A 27,850-nucleotide genomic window follows, 5' to 3' on the forward strand; every position below is an offset into this window, starting at 1 on the left:
CGGGCCAGGCCCCGCCCCCTCGGCCGGCCCGCCCTCCCTGCCCTGCGCACCCGGCTCCGGTACCCGGCCTCGCGGCGGCGGCAGCGGTGTCTGCTCCGGGCTGCAGCGGCGGCGGCGAGAGCGGCCATGGAGGCGGGCGCCGGGGCCGGCGCGGGCGCCTCGGGCTGGAGCTGCCCGGGCCCAGGTCAGAGCGCCCCTCCCTCACCTCTCACTGCCGCTCCTTCCTCTTCTCCACCTCTCCTCCCCGCAGACCCGCTACTCCCCACCTTGACGTCCGAAGCCTTCCTCCGCCCTCCATCCCGCCCCCCACCCGGGCCCGGTCTCCATCTTTCCCAGCTGGGTCTTCCCCACACCAACCGCATCCTCCTTGGCAGTCCCTGCCCTGAGCCCTCTCTATCTCGACTCTCCAGCCTCACACTGCTTCCAGCCCTAGGGGCTCTAGAGATCCTGCACCCGCTCGCACCCCTAAAGCTTCTGAGCGCGGGGTGCAGGTGGGGGGGACGAAGTCCAGGGAGAGATGGAGGGGAGGGGCTTCGGTCCACACGACCCCCGCCAACCATCGCCGCCCCGCCTCCCCACCTTCCCCTTAGGCGCACCACCTCACCCTTCCAGCCTCTTTACTGGCTCCCACCCTCTGCCATCCTTGCCCTTCTAACCCCTCTGTCCCCTCTGGGCTGAAGAGACACACACCCTTTCTGCCTGTGCAAGGCAGAGGAGCCTGGAACAGAGGTTGCAGAGGAGGATGGGCAGGGCAGGGCGGTGTCCCCAGAGGCCCAGCTTGAGGGGCAGCTTGGGAAGAGGATTCACCGCGCCTGGCAGAGTGAGCCAAGTACTTCCTCCGGGATGAAAACCCCCAGGGCTCCGAAGGGCTAGAAGGTGTGTCCCTTCCCCTCCCTGCCTCACCCCAGCCTCCCTGGCACCCCACAATCCCTCCTGTCTCCTTGCTCACAGGACCCACAGTGACCACTTTAGGCTCTTACGAGGTGTCCGAGGGTTGCGAGAGGAAGAAGGGCCAACGCTGGGGGTCCTTGGAACGGCGGGGGATGCAAGCTATGGAGGGTGAGTTTTCCGATACAGCTTTCTTTCCTTCCCCCTCACCCAATTTTCCTTCCTCCCTCTGACCCTCCAGAACTCTGAGCCAGGACACACACCTTCCCTCTAGTTCAGCTCAGCAACCCCTAGCCCTCCTCAGGGCTCAGGCTTTGAGGGAAGTTCAAGGTACATCCTTTTGGGGTTTTAATCACCAGCTAACCAGGTTGTGTGTCCCGAGGGAGCTGCCAGTCAGAGAAAGAGGCCTCTTTGGACAGAGCTTTGAAGCAGCCTTTCAGCAGGGGGTTTGTTCTCTCTGCCTCCCGACCCAGATCCCAAGCTGTCTCTTATTTTGAAAAAGCAGGGAAGTGAGCATGTGAACTGTCTTTCTGGTGCCGCCACCACTGACTTCAAATGGAAGCCTGGTGACTTTGGTTCTCTAGGCTATCTTATTGCCTGAAAGAGGGAGCCTGGGAAGGGGGCTGCTGAAAAGACCAACCTCCCAACACATGTGTATTCCCACCACACCCATGCGACTTGGCAGTTGCTGCCAACACCAGAAGGATGCTAGAAGGATGCTGGTCCTGTTGCCAGGACTTCCTGTGAAGGGTCCCCAGGTCCCTGTGCACATCCAGTGTGGACAATCTCCCCTGCCCGCCCACCCTAGGGAGACAGATGATGTAAGGGGTCCCAGATGAATCTTAGGCTGTGGTTACCGGACAAAACCAAGCCAGAGATTCAGAATTTTAAAACAAAACAGTTGCCATCCAGATAAGGTTTTGCTATTTAGAGGAACTGCATTGCAGTAAAGGAGGGGGTGCTTGCCAGCCAGAGACTGGGGACCAGCACATCCCAGTTTCTTAACTCATTAAAATGACAGGCTTTCTTTTACACACAAGTACAACCTATGACTTCCCCCTAAAAACTGCCTTGTGGTCAGCAGGGGAGGAAGGGAGACCCCTGGACTCTCAGCAGGGAAAAGAAAAGTGGACTTGGTAGAAAATTTCAAAAAGGCTATTCGATGGAATATATTTGAAAGGGCCCCATTGTTTGTCCAGTAAAACTTTTAGATCATTTCATTCAGATGTTCTCTTTTTCTGCCTACTGACAGGCAACACTTTCTTATCATGGAAAGGCTAGTTTCTCACAAGCCACCTGGATCATTTGTAAACTTTGTACAAACCCCCAAACTGTAATTCTTGCCCTGTTTGGCTTAAAGACACACCCAGTGTCTGAATCCTTTCTTGACTACTTGTGCCCAGAGACAAGGATGGAAGAAGCAGGTATCCTTGTGTAAGACAGTCCCTGGCTGTTCAGTCCACCTGAAGGCAGTCCTTGGAGGCCCCAGAGGCAATATTGGTCCAGAAAGGGCCCGGGAAGGGGATGGATACCTCCAAACTTGACTCTCACACCTCAGGGCTCCTCAGGCATGCAGGTGGTGCCCAGGCGCTCCTTGGGGAACACCAGGTGGCACTATTATACCATCTCTGCCCTCTAAGGACAGTGAGGTGGAGGGCCCTCTAAGGACTGTGAAAGAAAGTTGGCTCTTACTCGCTGGTGGGATGTTGGGGGGGTCTCTCCTAGGGGAAGTGTTACTCCCAGCTCTCTACGAGGAGGAAGAGGAGGAGGAGGAAGAGGAGGAAGAAGAGATGGAAGAAGAGGATGATCCAGGGCAGAAAGGTGGCAACACAGGCTCCCTGTCAGTCAGCAAGCACCGAGGCCTGAGCCTCACGGAGACGGAGCTGGAGGAGCTGAGGGCTCAGGTGCTACGGCTGGTGGCAGAACTGGAGGAGACCCGGGAGCTGGCAGGGCAGCATGAGGATGACTCGCTGGAGCTGCAGGGTGAGTGCCTGCGATGGGGCTGGAGGGCTTGGGCCCAAAGCCACTGGGTCCCCAGCCTGACACCAGCCCCCCTGTCCCTGCAGGGCTCCTGGAGGACGAGCGGCTGGCCAGCGCCCAGCAGGCAGAGGTGTTCACTAAGCAGATCCAGCAGCTCCAAGGTAAGTCCTCGCACTTGGACTAGCAAGTAGGCGGTCACCCGAGTACTTGTGTCTTGAGGGTTTAGCAGAGGCTCAGCAGACCAAGGAGCCGAACTCAGTACTTTCTCCTCAGTTTCTTCTGCTATTCTTACCCTTTTCTCCTCATCTCTCCATTACCCTCTTAATTTCCATTTTATATTTTTTGCACCTTAACTGACTCTTCTGTTCCCCTCCTCCTTCCCTTTTTTTGCCCTCCCATTTCATCCCCTTTCCTTGAGGCTAACTCCCTCTTCTCCCCTCAGTCTCTCCCCTTCTCATCCCTGTTTCTTTGTTCTCCTGGTCAGTGCCAGGGGTAGGTAGTCAGGGTTGAATTGCAAACCATGTTAGTTTTACCCCCAACCCTCCAAGAGCATCATGGGAAGAGTGGTGAGCCAATGAGAAGTGACAGGAGGGGACTCACTGCATCTTTTAGGGGAAGCAGATGAGAACGCTTCTCTTGCTACCTAGGGCTGAGCTAGTGGCCCCCCAAACCCTTTGTTTCCTAACGCCCACATCTCTGGGAAGCAGCAAGGCAGGCATCCTACAGTCCACTCTGCCACCAAATAAAGAGGCAGGTTTTGTTACATCTGTGGGCTTTGGGAAGGTTTTGGGGAGCTGCCCTAGAAAACTGCAGGGACTCTCCAGGGAGAACTGAGATCAAGCCAAAAGAGAAGTATAAATGGAAAAATAAGGAAGGCTGGCAAGCTGGCCTGGAGAGGAGCAAGCCAAGGTGGGAGAGGAGGAGGGAAAGAAGATGTAAGCAAAGGTAGAAAATAAAACAGGAAAAGTAGACAATAAAGGTGCTGAAGTGGGAGGGAAGGTAAAAGAGTTAGTCGCTCAGTCATATCTGACTCTTTGCGACCCCACGGACTGTAGCCCACCAGGTTCCTCTGTCCATGGGGTTCTCCAGGCAAGAATTCTGGAGTGGATTGCCATTCAGGGAGGGAGAGAAACTACAGGAGCCATGTTGCTCTGGGGAAAGAGTGTGAGCATTGTTCTCAGGTCACCTAGATTCTTGAGCCCAGTTCTGGCACATAACAAGCTTTGTGATCTTGAGCAAGTCACTTTTATCTTTCTGAGACTCAGTTCCTTAGCTGTAAAATAGGGCTGAATTATATGCTTTATCAACCATTTATTGAGTGCCTGTATACTTGTAGGACTAGCTATGGACAACATAGATCAGATCCCTGCCCTAATGAAGAGTACATTCTGATGGGAAAGGCAGAAAATAGACAAACACCATCAGTTCAGGAAGAAAATATAACAATATGATATGGACGGGGGTAAGATGGAAGTGTATTTTTGATATAGTAGTTAGAAATGTCTGAGAAGGGGACATTTGAGCTAAGACCGGAATCATGAAGAAGATCTGAGGGACATGCACACCAGGCAGGTGAACTAGCAACTGCAGAAGCTCAGAGGCAAGAATAAGCTTCATGTGTTTGAGGGACATCGTGGCTGGAGCAAAGTGCATGTGGAGGATTTTGCAGAGAGAGTTCTGAAAAGTGGGAGAGTTCAGATTACAGAGGACCTTAAAAGCAGCTGAGAGGTCTGACTCGTATTCTTAGTGGAAAACATGGGAGGGTATTAGCCAGGGCCAGAGGGATATGATCCACTTTACATTCTTAAAAGAATACCTTGGCTACTCTGTGGAAATTGAGTGACAAGAAAAGAGTCAAAACAGTTGAGTCTGGTCAGCAAATAATTGCAATAGTCCAGCAAAGAAATGGTGGTTGCTTGGATTAGAGCAGTAGAAATGGAGATGATTGAGAATACAATCTGAAATTTAGAGCTCTCAGAACTTGCTGAATAGGATTGGGGGATAAAAGAGGCATGAAAGATGACTTTGCCTTGAGAAACTGAATGGATGGTGGTGTCATTTACTGGAATGGGAACAATTTGACAAGGAACAAATTTCAGGGCTAGGATAACCCTTTAAGACGTGTTTTCTACATGTTGAGTTTGAAATGGCTATTGACATCTACGTAAATATATTAAAGGAAGCTGCTGGATATATGAATCTAGAGCCAGGGGAGAAATCAGGACTGGAGATATAAATTTGGGAGTCATTAGCATGTAGATTACATTTGAATCCATGGGAGATCACAGTGAAATCACATGGAGAGACACAGGAAAAGAAGAGAAATGGGTCTGGTCCCAGGGATGCTCTGGAAGTTAAAAGTCTCACAGGCAAGGAGAAATGAACAGAAACTGAAGTAGGAGGAAACACTGAAGCATTTGGTGACCCGGAAGCCAAGAGCAGAAAGTGCTTCAAGGAGTCAGTGATCAGCGCTGTCAAAAGTTGCTTAGTAAGATGGCCTTTGGACTGGGCACGACGGAGGGCTCTGAGACGTTTCCGTGAAGATAGAAGCCTGACTATACGGAGCTTGAAAAGGAAAGGGGAGGTGAAATGGAGAAGGTGAGTACGCATAATTCCAGTAGTCATGTCTTGGAGAGAAGCAGAGAAACAACGGAAAGGAAGTCAAGGGACAGCTCCTGGTGTTTAGTTTTTGGGGGATGGGTCACACTGGATCATGTTGGTATGATGAAAGAAAGGATCCGCTAGAGCATTCAGTTCAGTTCAGTCGCTCAGTCGTGTCCGACTCTCTGCGACCCCATGAATCACAGTACACCATTAAACCTCACCTAAACGACGAGTTGACTCACTGGAAAAGACTCTGATGCTGGGAAGGATTGGGGGCGGGAGGAGAAGGGGACGACAGAGAATGAGATGGCTGGATGGCATCACCGACTCGATGGACATGAGTTTGAGTGAACTCCGGGAGTTGGTGATGGACAGGGAGGCCTGGCGTGCTGTGATTCATGGGGTCGCAAAGAGTCGGACACGACTGAGCGACTGAACTGAACTGAACTGAAGCGCAGGGGCGGGATGGGGCGGCGGGTGGCGGGGAGGTGCTGCAGGTCTGGGTGGTGGTGGTTTAGTCGCTAAGTCGTGTCCAACCTTTGCAACCCCACGAACTGTAGCCTGTCAGGCTCCTCCGTCCATGGGATTCTCCAGGCAAGAATTCTGCAGTGGTTTGCCATTTCCTTCGCGAGGGGATCTTCCCGACTCAGGAATCGAACCCCGGTCTCCTACCTTTCAGGCAGATTCCTTACCCACTAGCTATGAGGGAAGGTTTGGGGAAGGCGCCCAACCCCACCCCACCCCCGCGGGGGAGGCGTCCTTGCGCACGCGCGTTGCCCGTTTCCGCCAGGAGGGGGCGCGCGCGGCCTCAGAGGTAGCTGGTGTTGAGAGGCCGTTCCGGCCGCCACAGCCCCTCGGGGGCTGGGACCGGCCGGCGGCGGGAGGCCCCCCCAGAGAGACCGCTTGGTGGGGGGCGGGCCGGTGAGATGGAGGCCATAACCAGTGAGTGAGAGCTGATTTTCCTGTGCCCCTCGCCCGGCTCCAGGGCCTTCGGCGTCGCCCCGACGGCCCCAGTCTCACTGTCAACCGGCGCCGGCTCTTCAGAACCCCGGTCCGCGTTTCCAACTCCTAGCGAGGCCGCCCCAGTGAGGGGCCGCCCAGCCCAGCCTCCCCGATAAGGTCCTCCCTGTTGCCCGCAAGCTCCACCCCTCTGCTCCTGTGTGTTTCTAATTAGGAGCTTTTCAAGGTTGAGAGGGACCCTCCGCCATTCTTCAGTGGATCTGAGAATGTCTTTTTTTTTTTTTTTTAAGACATAGAGGAGAACTTGAGGGATACTTGAACCTGAACATCAGGGGCAGAGTGGGGAAGCGGAGGTTTCCGACAGAAAACCCACCCGGGCCTTTATCCTAATGGCCGGTGACTTGTGTGTCTCCCCCACTAGGCTGTGTGCTCCAAGGGGCAGACTATTCAGCAGTAAAAAGGGCAAGGACTTTGTTTTCTTCAAATAGGAAGTCAGAGAATCTAAGCAGAGATGTTTGGGCTTGGCACAGAGGTGATCAACTAATACTTGTTGAATAGACTAAGTAGAGGAGACAGCTAGGATGCTTGTAGAGAAGGGAAGACTGGCAAAAGGTGTGCCCGGAACCGCACCTGTGAGCTTGGCAGTGTAGGGCCAGAGACCTTCCCCCTGCCTCCGGACTCCCCATCGCCTCAGCATTTATGTCTGTAGTATGTCCAAGTTTTTCTTCTCAAACCTCCATTTTCTGTTCTACTGTTGTTGTTGTTTTAATACCCAAACACAATTCTGCACCTGTGGTCTTCAGTAACAGTTTGTGAACTAGATGTATCCCCTGCCTCATTTATGCATGTATACAGCAAATATTTATTGAGTGCATTATGCTAGGGTCTCTGGCAGATCCTGGCGCTGTAATGGTGAGCAAAACAGACATGATTCCTGTCTTCATGAAGCTTACAAGTGAAGGGGAGGCCAGCGTTTTAATAACACACACACACTGCAAAGTACAAGGGTTTATGAGAGCATTTAATGAAGGACTTTGCTTAATTTTTTGAGAAGGTCGGGGGAGAGGCTAGGGAAGGTTGAAATCTGAAGGGAGTGGGGGCAAGGGTTAGGGAGAGGGTGCCTTGCAAAGAGTTTGTGGGAAGGTCCTGACCCTCCTAACTCAATCCTAATTTCCTAATCCTGACTCCCAAATTTTGAATTCTGTATTGGTGGCAATATCTTTTACTCTTGCTCCACGTTTAGGTTCTCCTGATTCCCGATGGGCACCTCTGTTCAGAAACCCTGAGATGCTCCACAGATACTGAGAGCTCTGACATGTTTATTTTGTACATTAAAACCTATTATAAAATATAGGCTTGTTGTGAAAAGTTACAAAGCAGTGATATATATAATGTGGAAAGTAGAAGTCCTCTCACATGCTAGATCATTCCTTAGCAGCAACTGTGTTTTATGGTTGAGGACTTATATCTTTCCAAACCTTTTTCTATGTCTTTGTATATTTGTGTTATATATTATACATATAAATGTTTTTGCAAAAATGAGATAATACCATGTATTTTACAGCTCATTTTTCTTCCTAGTTAGTATATTATGGAAACCCTTTCATGTTTTTCTCTATAGATCTGCCACTTTTAAATGGCAGCCAATATTCTGTTTCATCTTCTTCAGTTTAAACAATCCCTTATTGATTGGCATCTAGTTTATTTCCCCATTGTTTGATTACCTTGCGATGAGCTTACATTTGAATTTCAGCTGTGAGCTCTAAATACACATTGTTTTGGGACCAGTACTTACACAAGCAATTCGTGGAAAATCTGAGGCTCTGTAATTTCTAAGCTCCCAGACTGAATAGATGAGAATAGCCTGTAAGTGTTTTTTTAGTAAGAGACTTTTTGGGAAGACTCAGAGCATAAGTAAAATGCTGAAAATTAGGTCTGGTCTTTAACTGTCAGGTGATTTCTTAGAAGTACCTAATACTTTTTGTTTGGGGTAGCCTAATTTGCTTTTTTGTTGTTGTTGTTTGTCTCTTGGGTTTTTTTTTTTTTTTTTTTGGCCTAATTTGTTTTTGATGCCAAGCCTTAAGATCTGCTTTCCTACTGTACCTTACTACCTAGATTCACTCTGTTCTCTTAGGTAGTCCCTTTATTCCACATCAGGTGAAGCTATATTTCTCTGATGGGGCAGAGACCAGGTTGTCAGGAGTTTCCAGATAAGAAATAAGCCTGCCTTTTAACTTTGTGCCTCTAGAATACAGTCAGTTATCCTCTTGATCATCTCAGTATCATCTTTGGCCTTTGCAGGTGAGCTGCGGTCCCTGCGGGAGGAAATTTCCCTGTTAGAGCGTGAAAAAGAATGTGAACTTAAGGAAATAGAACAGGAGTTGCATTTAGCCCGGGCTGAGATCCAGACTCTGCGGCAAGCAGCGGAGGACTCCGCGACTGAACACGACAGTGACATAGCCTCCCTGCAGGAGGACATCTGCCGGATGCAGAATGAACTCGAGGACATGGACCGAATCCGAGGAGAGTATGAGATGGAGATCACCTCCCTCCGTGCAGAAATAGACATGAAGAACTCTGACCCTTCCAATAATTTCAGTCTCTCAGATTTCTCTGAGATGCAAGGTATGAGAAAGCGAGCCCTCCTCCTGGTCTGTGAGTCAAATCAAGCAGAGGGAGCTAGGATGCAAGAAGGTGGGCTTAGATCATGAATTGGGAACCTGTAGAAGAAACTTCTAGGTGGGATTCAAGACTGTAAGAGAGAAAAGCTTGGGGTCATGTAACCAGTCTATGATGGTATAAGAAACAGCACCATGGAAATGTCCCCTGAGAATTCTTCCTCACAGAGCCATTGTACATTTGTTGATTTACCTGTGCTAAAACCCTTCCTGCTTCCCTAGTGGCTCAGATGGTAAAGAATCTGAGTGGAGGGCATGACAACCCACTCCAGTATTCTTGTCTGGAGAAGCCCCTTGGACAGAGGAGCCTGGTGGACTGCAGTCCATGCAGTCACAAAGAGTTGGACATGACTGAGCAACTAAGCACAGCCTAGCACACAACCCTCCCCAGGTAGAAGTTTTAGGGGGCAACAAACCAGAGCACAAGACAGCTGGAGAGGAACAGAGGTTATTTCCAGTAATACATGAGGTACACAAAAGCTTAGAGCTCTGCTCAGAGTCTCCCAGTGAGTTGCTAGGCTTCATGACATCAGAGACTTTGCCTTTATTCTGAGGCTAGATTTATGATCTGAGTATAATGGGAGGCCCTGTACTAGGCCAGGTCAAGCAAAGGCAGTCAACAAGGAATCAAAAGAACTGCAAGTTTTCCCAGCTGTAACAAGCCTCTCAGAAGCGCCTTTGGACTGATATACTCTGAGAAGGAGGCTAACACAGTGGGAAGGCTTGGGCTGTTCAGAATCTCAGCTCTGCTAATTAGCAGGATAAACTTAGCCTGGTTATTTTCTCATGGTTTCCATAGCTGTGAAAATTGATTAATAAAACTTCTTAGTTGGATGGGATTCTGAAACAGGAAAAGGACCTTAGGGAAAATGTAGAAAAATCTGAATAAAGTATAGAGTTTAGTTAACAGTAATGTACCAGTGTTCATTCCTTACTCATGACAAATGTACCCATGGAAAGATGTTAACAAGAGGGGAAGCTAGGTGAAAATACTCCCAGGGAATTCTGCACTATCCTTGCAACTTTTCTGTAAATCAAAAACTATTCTAACACTAAAAATTTATTTTAAAATGAAGGAAGAAAGAAAACCTTATAGGGCTATTTTGTGGATTAAATGAAATGCCTAGTATGCTGAAAACACTCACACACAACTAACTGCAAGGCTGGAATCATCCAGTCTAATGCTTAGCACATGGTTAGCTTTTATTAAAGATTAGTTTCCTTCCTTCCTTCTACGGTAATCTGGAGTATGCCGAAGACTTTTGATTGGACTAAAGAAGGAATGGTAGAAGTGAGTGTCAGGGTGTTGACTCTTAGAGTGGGATGGATAGGCCTTGGGCTCTAATTGGAGCAAGTTAATGTTCTTTAAACATCAGCAGAATTAGTACTCTGAGAGAATTCTTAATTATGAAAAAACAAAGCAGATATGTGTGTTTCTATTTTCACATCATGAAAAAGTATTGGTATCTGGAACTTAGGATCTGTGCTGGGGCATTTTAACCAGATCTCTGCTGATGCTTGCAGATGTATGATTTGTGGGTTTGGTTGTGGTGGGCTTTTTTGTCGGCAGATAAAAAAGATCATTAGAAAGAATTCTTGACCACGTGCAGGCCGATGGATTGGGTGTGATGATAAAGGAAGTAAAAGGACAACAAGAAGTGCAAGGATGTCTGGGTTGTCTCTGAAAGCTGAGGACTGGCAGTTCACACTCCCAGCTTTTTGTACTAAAAGTGTAAGGACACTAACCAAAAGCAGTTGAATGGGAACTTTAAATACAATAAACCAAATCACAGTTAATTAATTAAACCCTCAAAAGCTCCTAAAAATCTGAAGACGTTGTCTTGGTTGGTTTTGCTTTTTTCCCCTGCCACCTCCGCACCCACCCCACCACCACCCTGGGCCCTCTTGGTTGAGGTTTTGAAGATGGACACCCAGGGCCAGTTTTCTGGGGAGCCGAAAAGAAGGGCAGCACACTGAAAGAGGACAGAGACCCATAGCAGCATGAAACTTTCCAGGCCCCGTCTTCTAAGCCTCTGCACGGGGCATCTCATCTGTCTCTGGAAAAAGAAACTCCAGCTTTCCGCAGCCAGATTTCTAGGCTGGGAAACTGGGGGCTGGTCGTCCATGCTTCCTCCCTGGGGTCTCACCTCTCCGCCTGTCCTCTGCAGAAGAGTTGCAGCAACTGCGGGAACGCTACCACTTCCTGAACGAGGAGTACCGTGCTCTGCAGGAGAGCAACAGCAGCCTCACAGGGCAGCTTGCAGATCTGGAGAGTGAGAGGTACAGCCCACAGGCCCGCAGGGCTCTTTAGGTAGAACAAGGCTTTTCCCTGAGTAGAACCGGCGAAGGCAGATGTCAGGCTCCCCAGCCTTCCTCCACTGTGGGAGAGCTGGTCCTTCCCATGGTATCTGAAGGGTTCGAATACTGCTGAGAAGTAGGTAGGGGGATCCAACCAGATGTCTCAGGACTAGAGCTGGGTGAATTCTGAAATTTTATTTTCTTCTACTCTAGGCAGTTAGGTCTGATTGGCTCTGCTCTGGAGTAGAGGAGAAGCAATTCCTTTGTTGTCCTCCCAGACTTGATCCAGTCTAAGGATGCATTGCCTCCAAATTGGAGCTGGCTTGACTCCAGTCCCAGCCTGGAGCCTGACTGGACTAGTATCCTTAGGGTCTCCCAGAGCCAGACACACCTTTGCAGGTTGAGGTGCTGGGAACTTTTTCTGTCATCCTTCAAGTGTGTTTGAGAGGTAAATCACAAGAGAAGGCTCCTTAACTGTTTTTTTTGCCTAAAATGAAGGCACTGGGACCAGGCATACTTGGCAGGTGGTGCTGGGTAGAGCACTCTCCCGAATGCGGCTCTGGGGTTCTGAATTACAGGACACGAAGAGCAACAGAAAGGTGGCTGGAGTCCCAAACGCTAAGGACTATGAGGTCAGCAGAGTCTCAGACCTCAGAAGAGGATTTCCTGGAGCCCGATCCTGGAATGCATTTGTTGCGGCAGCAGCTGCTGGGAGCCAAGGAGCAGATGCATGACATGCAGAGCAAGGTAGGGAAAGGTCAGCTCCTTCACTGCCTCGCTCTTACCTTCTCCTGGCCTGTGGCAGCAGCGTCTCCTTAGGCACAGGGCCGACAAGGGAGACAGGTGCTATGGCAAGAGATCAGACTCGGGTCTCACTTGCGTGCCTTTCATGGAATATTCCAGTAAAAGGACTGCCATACTCTGCCCAGGTCCATTCCCGGCGTGCATATGGTCCCTGTCGTAATTCAGGCTTCCTGTTCCATTTCCCACACAGTGTAAGAAATTGACTTGTGAGTTGCAAGAGCTACATAACCATCGCCGGACCAGCGAGGAGGAGCAGAGGCGGCTGCAGAGGGAGCTCAAGTGTGCACAGAATGAGGTGCTTCGGTTTCAGACGTCCCATAGCGTCACCCAGGTAAACACGGATGGGGCCGGGCACCAGGGGAGGGCAGAAGGGCCTGATTGGAGTTGCCGCTTCCAGGGAGGATGAAGGCAGAGGCAGGCTGCGCTCTACTGACTCTTGGCCTGCAGCCAGGGGTACGGTCAACTGGAGAGCAAGTGGAGAAGTAACACAGCATTGCATTCTAGAATGGTAGTCATGATGGAACGTCTGCTGCAGAGAAGAAACTAAACCCTAATGCCCAAGGGATCTCCTCAAGATGTCCACTCGGCAAAAAGAACCACTCTGGTGTGGAGAGGGGTCTGCTGATTTCTGAGAGTAACCACACTTCCCACATCCTCCCCACCACAGAACGAGGAGCTGAAGACCAGACTCTGTGCCCTGCAGCAAAAGTACGATGCTAGCCAGGATGAGCAGAGTGAGCTCTTGAAGGTGCAGCTGCAACTTCAGACTGAGCTCCGGCAGCTCAAAGTCATGAAAAGCACAGTAGAAAGCCAGAGTGAGAAGGTAACAGCAACCCGAGATGAGGGGCTGCTTAGGTGCCAAGAGGTTTGGGCAGGGTGGGGAGAAGAGTAGAGCATTGAAATAGCTCCAGCTGCCACCTGTATGGCACTGCAGGTCCAGGACTCCAGCTGCCCTCGAGTCCCCCTTTGGACCAGAGGGCAGCCTGTAAATGCAGGACAGGGACCAGTGGATTCTCAGGCTGTCTGTGTCTGAGGATGACTCCAGCAGAAGAGTGAGTGGGTGGAGGACTGCAGAGGCACTGCCCCATGCCCCCTCCATCGCAGGAGCTACAGTGCCGGCTACAGAAGCTGCAGCTGCAGTGCCAGAGCGTCTCATGTGAGAAGGACAAGCTGCTGGACGTGCAGCAGCACCTGCGGGACACTCTGCGCTGCCACGAGGCCGAGGTGCAGCACCTCAGGGGTGTTGTGGCCACCTACCAGGAGAGCAGCGAGAAGGTAAAACAGGCTTCAGGCGAGGGAGAAGGTAGCTCGGCAGATCCTCCTGTGAGAGGCTGGGTCTGCAGGAGAAAGGGATGGTAGTTATGTGGAGGAGCTGTTGGTGAGAAGACTTTATACTTTACTATTAGAACCATAATCACATCCTGTCATTCATGAAGAACATATGTGTAGTCCATATACACAATTATGACTGTGCTCAGTGGAAAGGGGACCTCAGAGGGTCACAACACCCTTGGCTTCCTGTGATTTTAAGTCTGAAAGGGCTGTAGAAAGGAAGCTCTTTCCCTACCCTGCCTGCCCAGAGAGGAAGCCCCCAGTGTCTGGAGACCCTATTAGGGATTGGTCCATCTCAGGGAGTCTCCCTTAGACCTGGAAAGAACAGCGTAGGACCCCTTAGCCCCTGCCCGAGAGGAGAGAGTGCAGCCATGGGGCTCTGGGGATAATGGCGGGGTCTGCCTCCCCACCCCAGAATGCAGAAGTCCACGCCCAGCTGCAGGAGACGAAGCGGCTGTACCAGTGCAGCCAGGAAACGCTGGATCGGCAGAAGCACATGTATGACCAGCTGGAGCAGGACTTCCTGCTCTGCCAGCAGGAGCTGCAGCAGCTCAGGAGCACCCAGTCCATCCTAGAGGACAAGGGGAAGTGTGCTAATAAGGTAATTGTAACTAAGACAGGTGAGGTCTCCCGAGCCTTGGAGAGAGGAAGTAGAGGGGCAAGAGATGAAGTCATGCAAATGAGAGGCTTGATGGATTTCCTGTCCAGTCACAGCTGAGTGTGGAAAGGCAGGGAACAGAGGCAGAACCCATGCTGTTAACATTAAAACTTTGACTTGACCTTCACTTTGAGCCTGAGCTACAGTTTAGTAGAATCAATACATCTGGGTCCAGTCTGAACACCTGAAGATTTTACATATGATAACATGAGTGTAGACTTTATTATTAGAACTATAGTGATATCCTGTCATTTGTGGAGGAGAACATACATGTAGGCCCATATACACAACTATGACTGTTAGAAAGAGAAGGTCCAGTTTTCTGAGGCAGATTGTCTGTGCTCTTGTCAGAAGGCATGGTTGGTGCCCTGAGTGCTGACTGGTTATTAGAAGAACCTAGGCTTTTCCAGGATTTATTCCACGACTTCAGAGTAGTTAAATTCTCAACTTGGATCTTACCCTTTTTAAATTGAGCAGAATACTACTCGTACCTAACTTTGTTTTACTGAAAAATCCTGGTGATCAATAAGGCCTTCCTTTCTCACTTTCCCTTTTCTCCATAGTGTGTAAAATGCAATTCGTTATTAGTTAGCTTTATTGAGTACTTTCAGCTCTTGATCACTGACAGGAAATGGAAAAATGTCAACATATGATGCAAAATACTGCTAGAATACTCATTTGCTCCTGCCACAGCAGGCTATGTCTCCAGGGAAATGCCTTCTGAAGACACAGAGCCGGAGATATTTTTTGGGCTGCCCTTGTAGTCCACCTGCCTTTCTACACCCAGGCTCACTTTCCCTCCTCCCGCCACACCGGCTCCATTGAGAGGTCCAGGGGGTCCATATCCCGCTCAGCACTTCCTCTCCTAGGGGAGGGGCCCACAGGAAGGGAGAAGGATGTTGGCACACAGAGCTGGTCTTTTCTCTAGTCCTAAAAGAGCATTGAGACTAGTCTGATAATAGAAGATTTGGTTTTTGGAGTCATAGGATACTTTAGTCTTCTCAACCCCAGCTCAGCAATAGTTCATACTTCTCTAAAGATTCTTAAAGCTGATGATGAAAACATAAATGGGGGGAAATTAGGGTGAAAGTACATCTTTATTGGTAAGGAACATCATCAGTTACAGAAACAACTGGAAAACTAGAATTCCCAGCACGGTGGGAAAATGGTCTTCACCGGAGTAAAGAAGCAGGGGGGAGGTAAAAAGGGAGGGGCATCACCAACACTCCCTTGAAAATCACCCTTAGAGAGGACTAGTATGCAAAATTTCCAGCACAGCCAAACTTCAGTCCTGAGCCACCTGCTGGGGTTCCCGTTCAGCATCTAGGCCTCTAGGGGGGCGCAGTGGGGCTTGGGGTGATCAGTCTAAGGTGACCACAGGGCGGGAGACCCTGGTGAATCACAGGACAGAACACAGGTGTGGTCTGCTGACCGCCCTGTGCGCCCGGCCCCATCCCGTCCACAGTGTGACGCGCTGCTCTTCAGACTGACAGAATTGCAAGAGAGTTACAAGGCCAGCCAGAAGGAGATGGCACAGCTGCAGATGGAGCAGTGCGAGCTGCTGGAGGAGCAGAGGAGGATGCAGGAGGAGCAGGGCCAGCTACAGGAAGAGCTGCACAGGCTCACGTTCCCACTCCCCAACTCTGGTCTCTTCCATAAGGTAATGGCGGCCAGGGCGGCCGTCAGCTGCAAGGCCCTTCCCGGATGTGAGCGACCTGAGAAGTGAAAGGTTGCAACCGGAACTTTGTCTTAACTCCTCACTTTCTCGCCAGTCTCCTCACAATATAGCCTATTAGGGCTTTAAATCTTGAAATACCTCCTCTGGAATCTGTCCAGCATTTTAGGTATTTAGTCCATCTGGAGAAAATGTCCTTGAAATCACTTTGTAAACAGCAAAAGACATCCACCCACAGAAGGTCTTTACTCCTCCACTAGCAGGTCTGTGTAGAAAGACTCCCCTCCTGTCCCAGGTGGGCTGAGCAAAGCCAACTCCTTTGAGGGAAGGGTCCCCAGCGGGAAGGAGGCAGAGGTCTTTCCATGTAACCATCACAGTGCCGCCCACTTCCTTCCACTCCACCTCACAGAGTCAGGAGCTCCTCACAAAGTTACAGGACCTGTGTGAAGTGCAGATGCTCTACCAAGGCATGCAGGAGGAGCAGAAGAAACTGATACAGAACCAAGAGAACATAGTAAAAGAACAGTTAGAACTACAAGGAGCGCTGCACCATTTCAAGGAGTCCAGCTTCCGGGAAGTGTTGGAGAATCCCGAGGATCCCAAATGGCCTAAGTCCTCAAAGTGTGGTCACAACAAGGTAACCATAGCAAGAGGCAGGGAGACAGTTCTGGGGGCAGCAGCATGCTAGGGAAAGGGGCTCCGTAGCAGGTCTGAGTTCCGAAGGCCTGTTGGGCCAGGAGCAGAGAGGAAGCTAAAGCCCACTCGTGGGCTCCTTAGTCACGGCTTTAGGTCTAGCCTGAGCTGCTCCTCCGGATGGATGCCCAGTGAAGCACTGTGATGACCAGGAAGTCTGTGATCTCCTGATACTTTGAACTCAGTCTCTTTAATACCTCATTTTCCAGATGTAGCTGGAAATAGAACAACCTAGTGTTTGTTTGGGTTCTTTGGGACTGACTCTAAACATGTTGTCTTTTCCTCATGAGCTGGTTGATGATTGAGAAGTTCGCTTTCCAATGATCCACATTTGTAAGCTTTTGGTGTTCTACATGAGGCATGTCTGGGGCCATTTGTTTCCAAGAGAGAAATTCCCAGCATATGGGGTTCTTGGTACTGACCTCACTGTCTTCATTGGATTGGAACTTTGCAGCAGTAACAGCCAGGTCAGAGGCATTAAACTAGAGAATCCATATGTCTCAAGCACCAGTGAGTGGTCAGGCCTCTGAGGTCATACTGGTGGAAATTTCTAAACAAGTGTGTTCAGGATTGGAAATGCATTTGGTCTGAGGCCTCAGTGTAGGCACGGAAGAGCAGGAAGACAGTTTCCATTTAAGTGAGATCGATTTGTCCAGATATTAGCCTAGACAGGCAGATAGATGCATGGAGCAGCAGAAGTCCAACCGTGCGATTTGGTTGATCAGGTTCCAGGGGCATCCGATTTCAGCCTGGATATCAGAGACCAGGAGCCAGACCAGGAAATAGAAAATATTTCCTTAACTGATCAGATCTCATCCTGGGCATCAGCTGCCAAGGAGCCAGGCCCAGAGGGCCCAGGAAGCATGCCCAGAAGCCAGATTTGGAATTGAGGCGGGAGGTGCAGGGACTCGTAGTGAGACCCTGATTGGAAGTCTGCATCTTCCAAGGGAGGAGTTCTTTATACGCTCATGTTCGTGGCCAGGGCTGATTTTAGAATTGGGAGTGGAGGAGGGGACTGAGCCCCAGAGGTCAGGATAATGGGTCCACCTGACAGAAGAGAGAAGGGAGGCTGAGTGACCTTGAGACCCACTCAGTCCTGCTCCAGGGAGAAAGGAGGTTACCAGAGCATAGAAGCCAGGGGAAATGAGAGCCCAGAAGTTGCGGAGTTTCTGCCCTAGGAGATTTTCTCCAGTGAGTAAGAAATTGAAACATGCCAGGTACCTGCACGCTAAGTGGAAGTCCTGGGCTGCGCTGAGCTGGGAGGGCCAGGTGTGCCATTCTCTGACCTGGGATCTCAGACATCCTCACCAGGAGGGGTTCCACTGGAAGGACCGCAGCGTCTGAAGTAACGCTGGTGTCTCCCCTCCCACTCCCGCCAGTCCAAGATGATCATCGCCCAGATGCAGGCCCTGCAGGAGCTGTACGAGGCCAGTGAGACCGAGCAGGAGCTGCTGCAGCAGGAGCAGGAGCGGCTTTTGGAGGAGCGGAAGAGGCTGCAAGCTGACCTGCAGCTGTGTCTGGAAGAAATACTGCTGCTCCAAGACCAGTGCCCTTCAATCAAGATGAGCCTGGACTCCTACAGGAAGAGTTACGCGAGCACAACCAGCAGCAATGAGAACTACCACAAGAGCAGCAACATCAACAACGATGAGGGCTACCAGAAGAGCTACAGCAGCAGCCAGGCCAGCGAAGAGAGCCTCCTCAAGAGCTGTGAAAGCAGCACCAGTGCCAGCGAGTCCTATCAGCGGAGTTACCTCAGCAGCAGCAACAGCAGCTCTGAAACCTATAAGAGGAGCTATGGCAGCAGCAGCAGCAGCTCCAACACCTGTCACAAGAGTTATGTTAGCAGCAGCATGGACGACGAGCTGGCCGAACCTGGAGATGTGGAGGTAAAGGCAGTCAGGTATCCATTCAGACAGGGGATGATGGTTCTTGTCTCATTAGGAGAGGCCATGGGGAAGGGCCCGAGAGGTGAAGTGGGCAGCGGGCTCAGAGCTAAGCTGGGTGACTGTCAGGAAATGAATGAGGTGTTCTCCCCACCTCCTGTGGAGATGCAGTTCCATCTGGACAGAAGTCTAAGATTCTGGACTTTTCATCAACACAGTCATGTGCTCTTCATGGGAAGAAATCCAGTATTCTCCCCCTGAGCAGCTTCAGATCCTTTCGGCCAGTGTTTTGTACCCATGAGAAAAAAGGACCCAGTGAAGAGAGCGGGTGGAGGGCAGGGGCTCCTCAGGGTGCCCTCCTCACTCCTCGCCCTCCACAGCACCTTGAGGATGTGGTCGCCAAGGTGCTGGTCAAGCTGCAGGGTGTGCAGGCCATGTACCAGCTCAGCCAGGAAGAGCACAAGCTGCTGCAGCAGCGGATGAAGAAGCTGCTGGATGAGCAGAAAGAGCTCAAGGAGGAGCTGGACGCCTGCGAGAAGGAATTCAAGGAGTGCATGGAAAGCCTTGAGAAGCCCGTCGCCTCCCAAAACGACAAGGACAAGAATGAGGTAACTGCTTTCAGCGAGGCAGGGCTTCTCGTAGGTGTCCCCAGAGCCCAAGGAGGTTGGAGTCCTTTCAGAGAGGCTGAGGGTGAGACGGGAGCTCACTGCTAGCTCTGTACAGGCGCCTGTCCTCCTGGTGGAGGGACGGAGCAGGGGCTGAACCCCAGGCAGCAGGGCAGTCTGCTGGGCCTCTGACGGACATTTCTCAGGCGCCCGCTGTGCTCAAATTTACTGATCATCAAGACTGCTTGAAATGCTTTGTTTTCCCCCTCTGCCATTTTGTTTTCTCTTTTGTCCTAGAGCACTTCTGTAGAGTTGTATTTTTTTTTTTACCTGCCAATTTTCTTTAGTTTGTATGTATTCCACCTTGTCTCTTTAACTAGATTGTAAGCCCCTCAAGGACAGGGCCGGGTGGTCTTTTGGATTTCTCATAATACCAAGCAGAGTGCTCTGCATCTCTGGGAATGGGATAGAGGGCATTGACTCTGACCAGGAGTAGTCCGCTGTCCAGTGGGGGTCACTGTATGCATGGGAGAGGCTCAGAGAGCAGGAAACACATGGGCCTCATTTGCTTAGTGTTGCTACCTACCTCGGAGGCCACAGTGTGCTGCCAGAAGCCAGGAAGGACAAAACCAGTGAGTAGTGAGCAGAGTTGGCAGTTGCCTTTGTTTCCAGGGCGAGGTGCAGGAGCCCAGTCCGGTCTCAGAAGGATACGACATAGTTCCTATAGTAATGATTGACCTGTTAGAGAAATAAAGTAGGAATTCCTATCAAAAGCCACTAGGTAATCAAGCCCCATGGTTCAGTTAGCCCAGCAGTCATTCCCCGACTGGTTCACAGTTAAAGCATAATTTAAGTCATCCTTTTTTTTTTTTTTATCACATTAGATGTAAGTCAGGTGCCTCAAGTTAGGGAGAACCTCTTTGTAAAACTGCTTTTGAGGCTCATTTTCCATGGTTTTCACATTTTCTGTATTATCTGCCTCCCCCTGGGCTTTAGCAGGGAGATTCTGAGGCCGTGACCCCCAGGCAGGGGCCAGACTGATCACATAGGCCCAGCCGCGGGTAATGGGCTCTCCACTACCAACAGATCAAAGAACTGCAGGCCAAGCTGCGGGAGCTGCAGCTGCAATACCAGGCCAGCATGGATGAGCAGGGGCGGCTCCTGGCCGTGCAGGAGCAGCTGGAGGGACAGCTACAGTGCTGCCAGGAAGAGCTCCGCCAGCTCAAAGAGAAGAAGTCCTCTGTTACCAAGGAATCCAGGGGCAAGAACGGCAATAAGAACATGAATAAGAACGCCAATGGGGTTAAAAATAAAAAGGTGGCCAAGCCAAGCCTAGAGAGCACTGAGAGCGGCCTTGAGACCAAGAAGGTGAGTAGTAACCTTAGTAGTCAGACGAATAGGAAGTTACCAGAGATCCTGGGAAGAAAATTCATCTTCACCACCATTGCGACCAGATGAGGTCACTGCACAGAAGCTTCTGGGGTCTCTCAACTCATCTAGAGTAGATCCATCTTAGTAGTGGTTTAGTCCTCACTTTTCTTGTGAGGTCAAGGGGAGGGTAGAATACTTGGATCTGGAGCTCTAGCCCCCAGGCTGGATGACTGTTTCAGGTAGCCCAGTGCAATTTGCGGAGGGGTGGGAGGTTATTTTCCTGGGCCACATGCCCACGAGAAGCACCAAATGGATGAAAAGAAAGGAATTTATTCAAAGCCCTGTGTGCACATAGGCGGAAGAGGATTGAATAAAATGGGAGCCACCATGCAAGGGCAGGAAACAGCAGTTGAGATGTAGGATCTTTAGCTCTGGGAACTGTTGGAAATGGCTAATGACCAGATAGGTGTAGTACCAGGTAGGTGTGGTCCCGGGTAGACATGTGGTCCCAGGTAGGTGTGTGGTCCCAGGTAGGTATAGTATAGGCACAGAGAAGTTGGGTGTGGCTACCCTCCACATGGTGCACAGGGGCATCAGTTGGGTCCTGGGACACAGTACTGTGTATGCATCATGACACACCAGGAAGCACGTGTTCCCGAGGTAGTTGAGCATCATCGTGAAGGTGCTAGCAGCATCCCCGATCCTGCCCCCCGCCCACAGAGTCTGGAGGTGGTGCTGTACTATAAGGCCAGCCACACATCCTTGGATGGTCTAACAAAGGAGGAGAAGAAAGAGGAAACAGAAAAGGAAAAGAAGGAGGAAGTCAAGGAGGAAACAAAGGAGGAGTCCCAGGACGGAATGGTTTCTGAGCCATCAGGTCCTAAAGAGGTTAAGTTCAAAGACGATCAGGAGGAGAAAGACGAAGAGTTCCCCAGCCGGGAGGGTAAGGACGAAGACGACCAGGAGGAGGATGACGACGACGAAGCTTCAGAGGAAAGCAACCCCCTCAGGCTTTCTGAGAGCAAAAAGGTAACCATAGCTGAAGGCTCAATTGTGTGGGAAATGGGCTCTTAGTTGCAAGTGCCCAGTGTTTGGGGGTGGCCCAGCCCTTGGATGGACTTCGGCAGGATCAGAGGCCGGCAAGCTCTGAGGCACCACACTGGGGTTGTGGGGGTGGAGGTGGGGACCACTTTTTCTGGAAACTGAGGTGTGCTGGTTGGAGTCCCACCTCCTTTCATCTATGAGATAGCCCTTGTTACTTCAGGAGGGTTCTTCACCCTCTCCTAGCACTGCGCTGAGGACACTGATGGGCATTTCTGTCAGCCGGGGCGAGTCATCCAGTCCTGCTTTCCCGAGGTGCATCCCTACGGCTGACTTCTGTTGCCGTGATGGGTGTGGAGAGTCTGGTGTGCCTCCTGGGTTCTATATGGTATTACAGGCATGAGGAAGGGGGCGGAGCCCATCAGAAGTGCTGGGACATTCCATCTGTACAGCAGGGCTGTTGGCCAATCTCCAGAGGCCAACCAGAGCCCTAACCCTCTAGTTATCAGATCTGGAGAGGTTGGAGGGGAGTGTCCTGAGTAATGTACCAACGGTACAAAAGCATTTCTATATTTTAACAGCTGGTACATCTATACAGGAACATACTAGCTGAATCTCTGCCCTGGTTGAAGTTAACTGGGTGCTTAGATTTCTGAAAGGTTTGATTAGTATCTGAAGAAGTCCTCAGTTTATAGTACTGATTCTTTTTGTCCTTTTGAACACAGGGTAAGAAAGTAAGTCTCTTGTGGTGGGATGTCCCAGTCAACTCAAGGTTTTCTGGAATTTTCTATCAGTTCAGTCTGTGGCACTGGCTAAGGACCCAGTTACAGTTCTCTGTCAATCTAGTGGCAGAGGACCTTGACTTAGCATGTGGGAAGTAGGAGTAAGCTCAGGGTTCCTGAGGAGTAACCTCCTGCAGGGTTCCATTTCTTTGAAGTCTATATCCTGCCACATGCCTGTTCAGAACCTCCTCCTCACTGATCTCCTTGCCTCACGTACCATCTTTCTAGACAGCAGCCTGGATTTTTCTACTTCAAAATCTAGTACATTGCTTGTGTCTGCTTATGGAGCTATCCCTTTGCCTCCGTGGGTCCTGCCTCTTTTACAAGCAGCTCTACTGGCATATGTGTTACTGCCTACAAATCCAGTTTCTCTCTGGAAGATGGTTGCAGTCATGACTAGCCCTTCTCCACTGTCAGCTTGTTTTAGTGCATTTTGTCTCACAGTGACAGCATCAGACTCCTAGGGGATAGTAGGGACCAGAGCCCAGAACACAGACTTGGTGGAAAGCAGCCAGAACACATGGCTAACAAAGGGCCAGGTGGCCTGGCAGGAGACTGCCCTTCCTAGAGTGACCCAGACAGAGCAGACATCCTGCACATCTGGAGCGCCCAGCTTTACCCCCTGGAGCTTCACTTTCCCAGAGGTACTGATCCACAAAAAACGTTTCGGTACAGATAACCCTGGCTTGACAAGATACAAGTGGGATATGACAAGTCAGAAACCTGGTCCCGAATTGGACCTAAGCTGCTGCTTTTAACCCGTTCAGTTTTGCATCTTCTGCAGGCTACCCGCAGGAAGAACCAGGCCCGAGTTGTGGAAAAGAAACACCACTGCTCTCGCTGACCTGTTGTTTAACCTTTTGATCTCTTTCTCTCTTCCCTTTGTTGTTTTATCATTTTCATTGTCTGTTGGATTCACGTGTGTTCGTCTTTTTATGCCATCTCTCATCTCCTGGTCTCTCCTCGTGCCTCTTCCTCATGTGACGTGTTGCAGTCATCCCCCGCCCCCGATCCCCCCATCTTCTCCTTGCCTCTCGTAGGCCTGGTGGTCATATCGGCTTTGCTCTGGTGCTGGTGGGCCGAGACGTCGTCCTAACACAGGTACTGGTATTGCGTCCTCTCCTTCCTAGGGATAGAGGGAGTTGCAAGTTGCCCTGGCCTCTGGTCTTCACCCTTTCTCTCAGCGGCTTGCTGCTTGCTTTTGCCATTTTACAGCAGGCGACAGTAACGATTGAGTGTTAGACCTGGCTTCCCGCTGGGCTACCGCAAAGCCCATAACATCTCAGAGCATGTCTTCCTAATGTGTGGGGAGTTGGAATGCTCACCATTGACACAGTTTGAGTTTCTGTCCTCTGGCTTGGAAAAATCTGGATGATTGCAGCCCTGTGGCTACTTTCAGAGCCCCTTCAACTACTTCCGATGAGAGATGTCTGACTACAGGGCTCGCCTGGCTGCTCTTTGTCTTTGTTTAGCCCTAGAGCTAGGTTCTCACTATAACCATTAATTACCGCCTACCCCCTTGGGTGAGAGAGGAGGTCTGGAGAGCTGTGAGCCCCAGGGTCATTTGTATGAGGGCAGTCTCCATTGTCTGTCAGCCTTGGCATCAAACTCCACCATATTATATACTTCCTACTGAGAGGTTCTCTGATTTGGGAATTCTGGTCTCCAAAATCAGAAAAAGGAAGCCACATCTCTTTTGGGGAGGATCAGATTCTGTTGTAATTGGCTTCCCAAGCTAGGCTTTCTGAAGAGGATGTGGTATTGGTGAAAAGTTTCCATTCACCAAAGATGCCATGTTCTCAGGGAACCAAACTGATATATTCTGGGCACCAGTCCCCGTAATCTGATCTGTTAACAGAACACCAAATTCAGGAGGTAGAATGTGGAGCAGCCCAAGGTAGACCCTTCCAGAATCCATGAACTGTTCTCCCTTGGCCCGTTTTGGCTCCTTTCTCATGCTCCGCCTGCCGCTTGCATTGCCCACCCTCTCTGACATCCCTGTAAATGGAGTGCAGTTGGCTCAGAGCACGCGCAGGTTCAGAGTAACTGCTGGACCATTCGGCGTAGCATTTATCTCTGTTTCCTTTTCTCTCCTTCCTGTTTTCTTCCTCACCTTTTATTTTCTCTTCAACCCGTCCCCTCCCTTCTGTTAGACATTCCAGTTACTCCTCTGGGACGGTCTTTAACTCCTTTGGTGTGAGGACTCTCCCTCTACACTCTCGGATTTCTGAGTCCCTCTCTGTGGGATGAGACCCAAAGCACTCAGCCATAACCTTTCACCAACTCACACCCAGCCAGGCCTGGACCAAGGGAGCCAAAAGAACTCCTGGGTAAGGGTCCTCTGGGAGGAACCTGTTAGCCCAGAGCCTGGCTGCGCCCTAGTATGCCACCCCCCATCCAGGAACTGAGGCTTCAGAGTCGAGTAGCAAGTGTGGCAGGGACGTTGGGTGAGTCTGTCTCTTACTTACAGCTTAGTCCCAGTGGGCAAAATGGATAATCTGAATATTAGTCTCTTCAAATGTAAGCAAAAGATGGTAAGTCTTCTGGCTTCCTCATATGAGGAACAGATGAGTTCATGTATATGAAAATATTTTATAAATGATAGAACACCACAAAAATAATAATGAGCGCATACTTTTCTTACATAATGCATACTATCTGCCAGGCACTGTTCTAATCACCTTGTAAGTATCAACTCATTTAATTCTCAAAACAACCCACCGAGGTAGCTGTCGTCAGTTTATACATGGTAAAACTAAGGCCTAGAGAAGTTATGTAATACAGCCGGTAAATTGTGAATCAGATTCTAAGGTCTTAGTATTAGCATCAGATTCTAATCTCTTGGACTTCACTGCGGTCTTGTAGTTAAGATTCTGTGCTTCTACTGCAGGTAGGGTGTGGGTTCAGCCCCTGGTTGAGGAACTAAGACCCCACACGCCATGCTGTGTGACCAAAAAAAGAAAAGAAAAAGAATTCTCATCCTATTTCACTGTATCTCTCCTCATTTTGAGCAGTTTTCCTTGGTTACTTCCAAGTAATTAGGAAGACACCATTCAGCAGCCTCTTAGTGCAGCCTCAGTTTTCACTGGCTCTCTTGCTAACTAATACCACATTGCTAACTTATTTCATGTATTGTTTATAAAACCCCTTTGCACATTGCATATGCTGAGCATTCTTTCCCTGTCCTCTGCCTGCAGTTGATTTTTTGGATCCAAGGCAGAATTTTCCATTCAGCTCTGTGAAATCTAGTCCATTGTCCACTGTTTTCACCTATAGATTGTTTTTGTTTTTTCTCTTGGCCCTGTGGTTTCAAAATACTCACGTTCACTCCCAGCTTCACCTCATGCTCAGGGATGACCAGCCACCATCTCATCTTCACCTGAGTTACAGGTGAGGGCAAGCCTCTGGAGGTCCTCTGCAGGCTCTCAGGCTCACTGGTCACACGCGAGTACTCAGGCGGCAGGCTGCTGTCAGCCTGCTCTTGGATTCTCGTGTTTTTTCCAAGGACAGCATGGGAAATCTTGTCAAACACCTTGATTAAGTCCCCCAAACATGATTTCCTTGATCAGTCAATTCAGTAATGCAGTCTGAAAGGAAAGCCTGAGATGACTCACTCCTTAGGGACATCCACACCCACCGTCCCCTCAGCCAGTCTAAAGTCTTGCCTCTGCCCAGTGTAAAAGGCCACCAGTTCCTATCTGTGGGTTCAACTCTTTCCTCCTTTAAGAACACCAGGCTAATATCTTTCTTTTTAATTTATTCATTTGCCTGCATCGGGTCTTAGTTGCGTCTCAAGGCTCAGTTGCTCTGCAGCACGCGGGGTCTTAGTTCCCTGACCAGGTACTGAACCCACTTCCCCCGCAGTGCAGGGCAGATTCTTAACCACTGCACCACCAGGGAGGTCCCAGACTGACATTCTTCTCAGTGCATGTTAGGTTGTGAGCATCTGAATAAGTGTTTTTTCTAGCTCCCTTTTCAGTTATCTTCTCACATGAATTGCTCTGTATTTGCCCCTCCAACATAGTTTTTTTTCTTTCATTTCATATCTTCTATTCTTCTCAGTACCTGTTTCTACAAATGTAGGAGATTTTCTTTGATCTTTATACTTGGCTTAATAATCTCTTTTTATAAAACAGAGGTATGGCCAAAAGGCCAAAAGATAATATTCAATAATTACTTTTAAATTAACCCAAGGAAGGCAAGCAAGGAGAAACAATAGGACAAACAGAAAATAAATGTGAAAATGGTACACCTAAAAGGTATAACAATAATGCCACAATAAAATAAGGCAGTACTCCCCAGAAAAAAAATCATCTTTTTAGACCCATTTTTCTCTGAGCAGATGCATCCTTAGCATAATGAGTTATTCTTTGTCCTTACCTAAAACCATTCTTCTGTTACTTTATGCCTTATGTCTTTATACTCGTGACTCAAAATCCAAATTGTCATCTAAGTTAAAAAAAAAAAAAGGAATATAAAATAAGAACAATTTTCAAAGTATATGTATTTCCTTGTCCAAGACGTCACGTTCCCTGAGTGATGCTTTTCCTTTGGTCCCAAGAATCAGCAGGATTTGCTGTGGTCTTCAGAGTCTGGAAGCCTCAGCAACTCCAGCACATGCTCAGGAAGCCAGTCACCAGGCCCGGTGACTGGAGGTGTTTTAATGACCCTGGTGTTTGCCTCCCAGGGCCAGTGACTGGCTTCCTTGAATTCATCCTTCAAGGACATCGTCCTCCACAGACAGTCTGGGCTGCATAAGGCCCTCACGTTGGTCTGCACTCCGTGGCGCGCTTTCTTCACTTCTCCCCCCAGTCTTATCATCCTCCCGCTTGACTCTGAGTTCACTTTCCTCCATCAAGCTGATGATGCTGCTACTTATCCCTCGGACCCAAATTTACCCTCTCTTTTCCTGCCATGGCATCTAATGCTTTGTGGCAACCATTTGGATGCTCTAAAATCTTCTCCTGAGCTTGCCTCCTACACACAGGGGCTGGATTTCTTTCCACCCCATGGAATGTGAGTAGAGGCAGCCCACTCAGGTGATCCACATAGTGTTGTTCCAGATACCTAGTGGTGCCGGGGCTAAGCCCTCATTGTCTGCAGCGGTCACCCAGGAGGTAAGAGAGACTGGAGCATAATGATGTTGCTGAGGTATATCTCAGCACCAGTAGGCAGGGCGTTCTCTGGCTTAGGGAAGGGTTCAGAAGGCTGAGCACTCACCATCTGTCTTTGGTCCCCACAGAACATGTTTGGGATGTGGAAGCCTGTGGTGTTCTTGGCTCTTGCAGCTGTGGCTCTGTATGTGTTACCCAACATGCGACCGCAAGAGACAGAGTTCTGCCTCATGGAGTGATGGCAGGCCTGGGCCAGCCAAGGGGGCAGACTCCCAGTGGCCACTACCCTCAGCTTTGGGCAGGACACACTGCGCCAGCGACCCCACCCCACCCATATGTTCCCCGTGTCCCCATGTCCTTAGCCTCCGCCATTCAGGCTTACGGGGAACTGCTGGCTCCCATCTCCTGCCCTGTCTAAGAACCTGGGTTCCTTGTAATTAAATGTCAACTGAATTACGAGACTTTGTGGCTTTTTACTTGT

General features: G+C 49.9%; 1 protein-coding gene across 4 annotated transcripts; it reads left to right on the top strand.

The window, feature by feature from the left end:
- Window positions 1–60: 60 nt before the first annotated feature.
- CCDC136 (coiled-coil domain containing 136) lies at window positions 61–27,821 on the top strand. Of its 4 annotated transcripts, none has more exons than XM_088834655.1 (19): window positions 61–184; window positions 952–1,059; window positions 2,614–2,871; window positions 2,955–3,029; window positions 8,734–9,057; window positions 11,279–11,390; window positions 11,987–12,155; window positions 12,403–12,543; window positions 12,880–13,035; window positions 13,317–13,487; window positions 13,960–14,145; window positions 15,668–15,862; window positions 16,287–16,514; window positions 17,950–18,459; window positions 18,837–19,064; window positions 20,148–20,429; window positions 21,153–21,461; window positions 23,296–23,356; window positions 27,498–27,821. In XM_088834655.1, the coding sequence occupies exons 1-19, from the start codon at window positions 127–129 to the stop codon at window positions 27,785–27,787; spliced, it is 3,861 nt and encodes a 1,286-aa protein (XP_088690781.1). In that variant the 5' UTR covers window positions 61–126; the 3' UTR covers window positions 27,788–27,821. The 4 variants fall into 4 exon arrangements, with proteins under 4 accessions (XP_088690781.1, XP_055277207.2, XP_055277206.2 ...); XM_055421232.2 differs by having other exon boundaries at window positions 23,250–23,356; window positions 27,498–27,625; XM_055421231.2 differs by lacking the exon at window positions 23,296–23,356 and having other exon boundaries at window positions 27,498–27,748.
- The last annotated feature ends 29 nt before the right edge of the window (window positions 27,822–27,850 follow it).

Source organism: Moschus berezovskii, chromosome 3, assembly GCF_049115385.1.
Source record: "Moschus berezovskii isolate FMDL1 chromosome 3, NW_MosBer_1.0, whole genome shotgun sequence".
NCBI lineage: Eukaryota > Metazoa > Chordata > Mammalia > Artiodactyla > Moschidae > Moschus > Moschus berezovskii.

Coding starts and splice junctions, on each gene's coding strand:
- CCDC136 (XM_088834655.1), top strand. CDS start 127: ATGGAGGCGGGCGCCGGGGCCGGCGCGGGCGCCTCGGGCTGGAGCTGC. Junction 9,058..11,278: donor AGATTTCTCTGAGATGCAAG/GTATGAGAAAGC, acceptor TGTCCTCTGCAG/AAGAGTTGCAGCAACTGCGG. Junction 18,460..18,836: donor CCGAACCTGGAGATGTGGAG/GTAAAGGCAGTC, acceptor CGCCCTCCACAG/CACCTTGAGGATGTGGTCGC.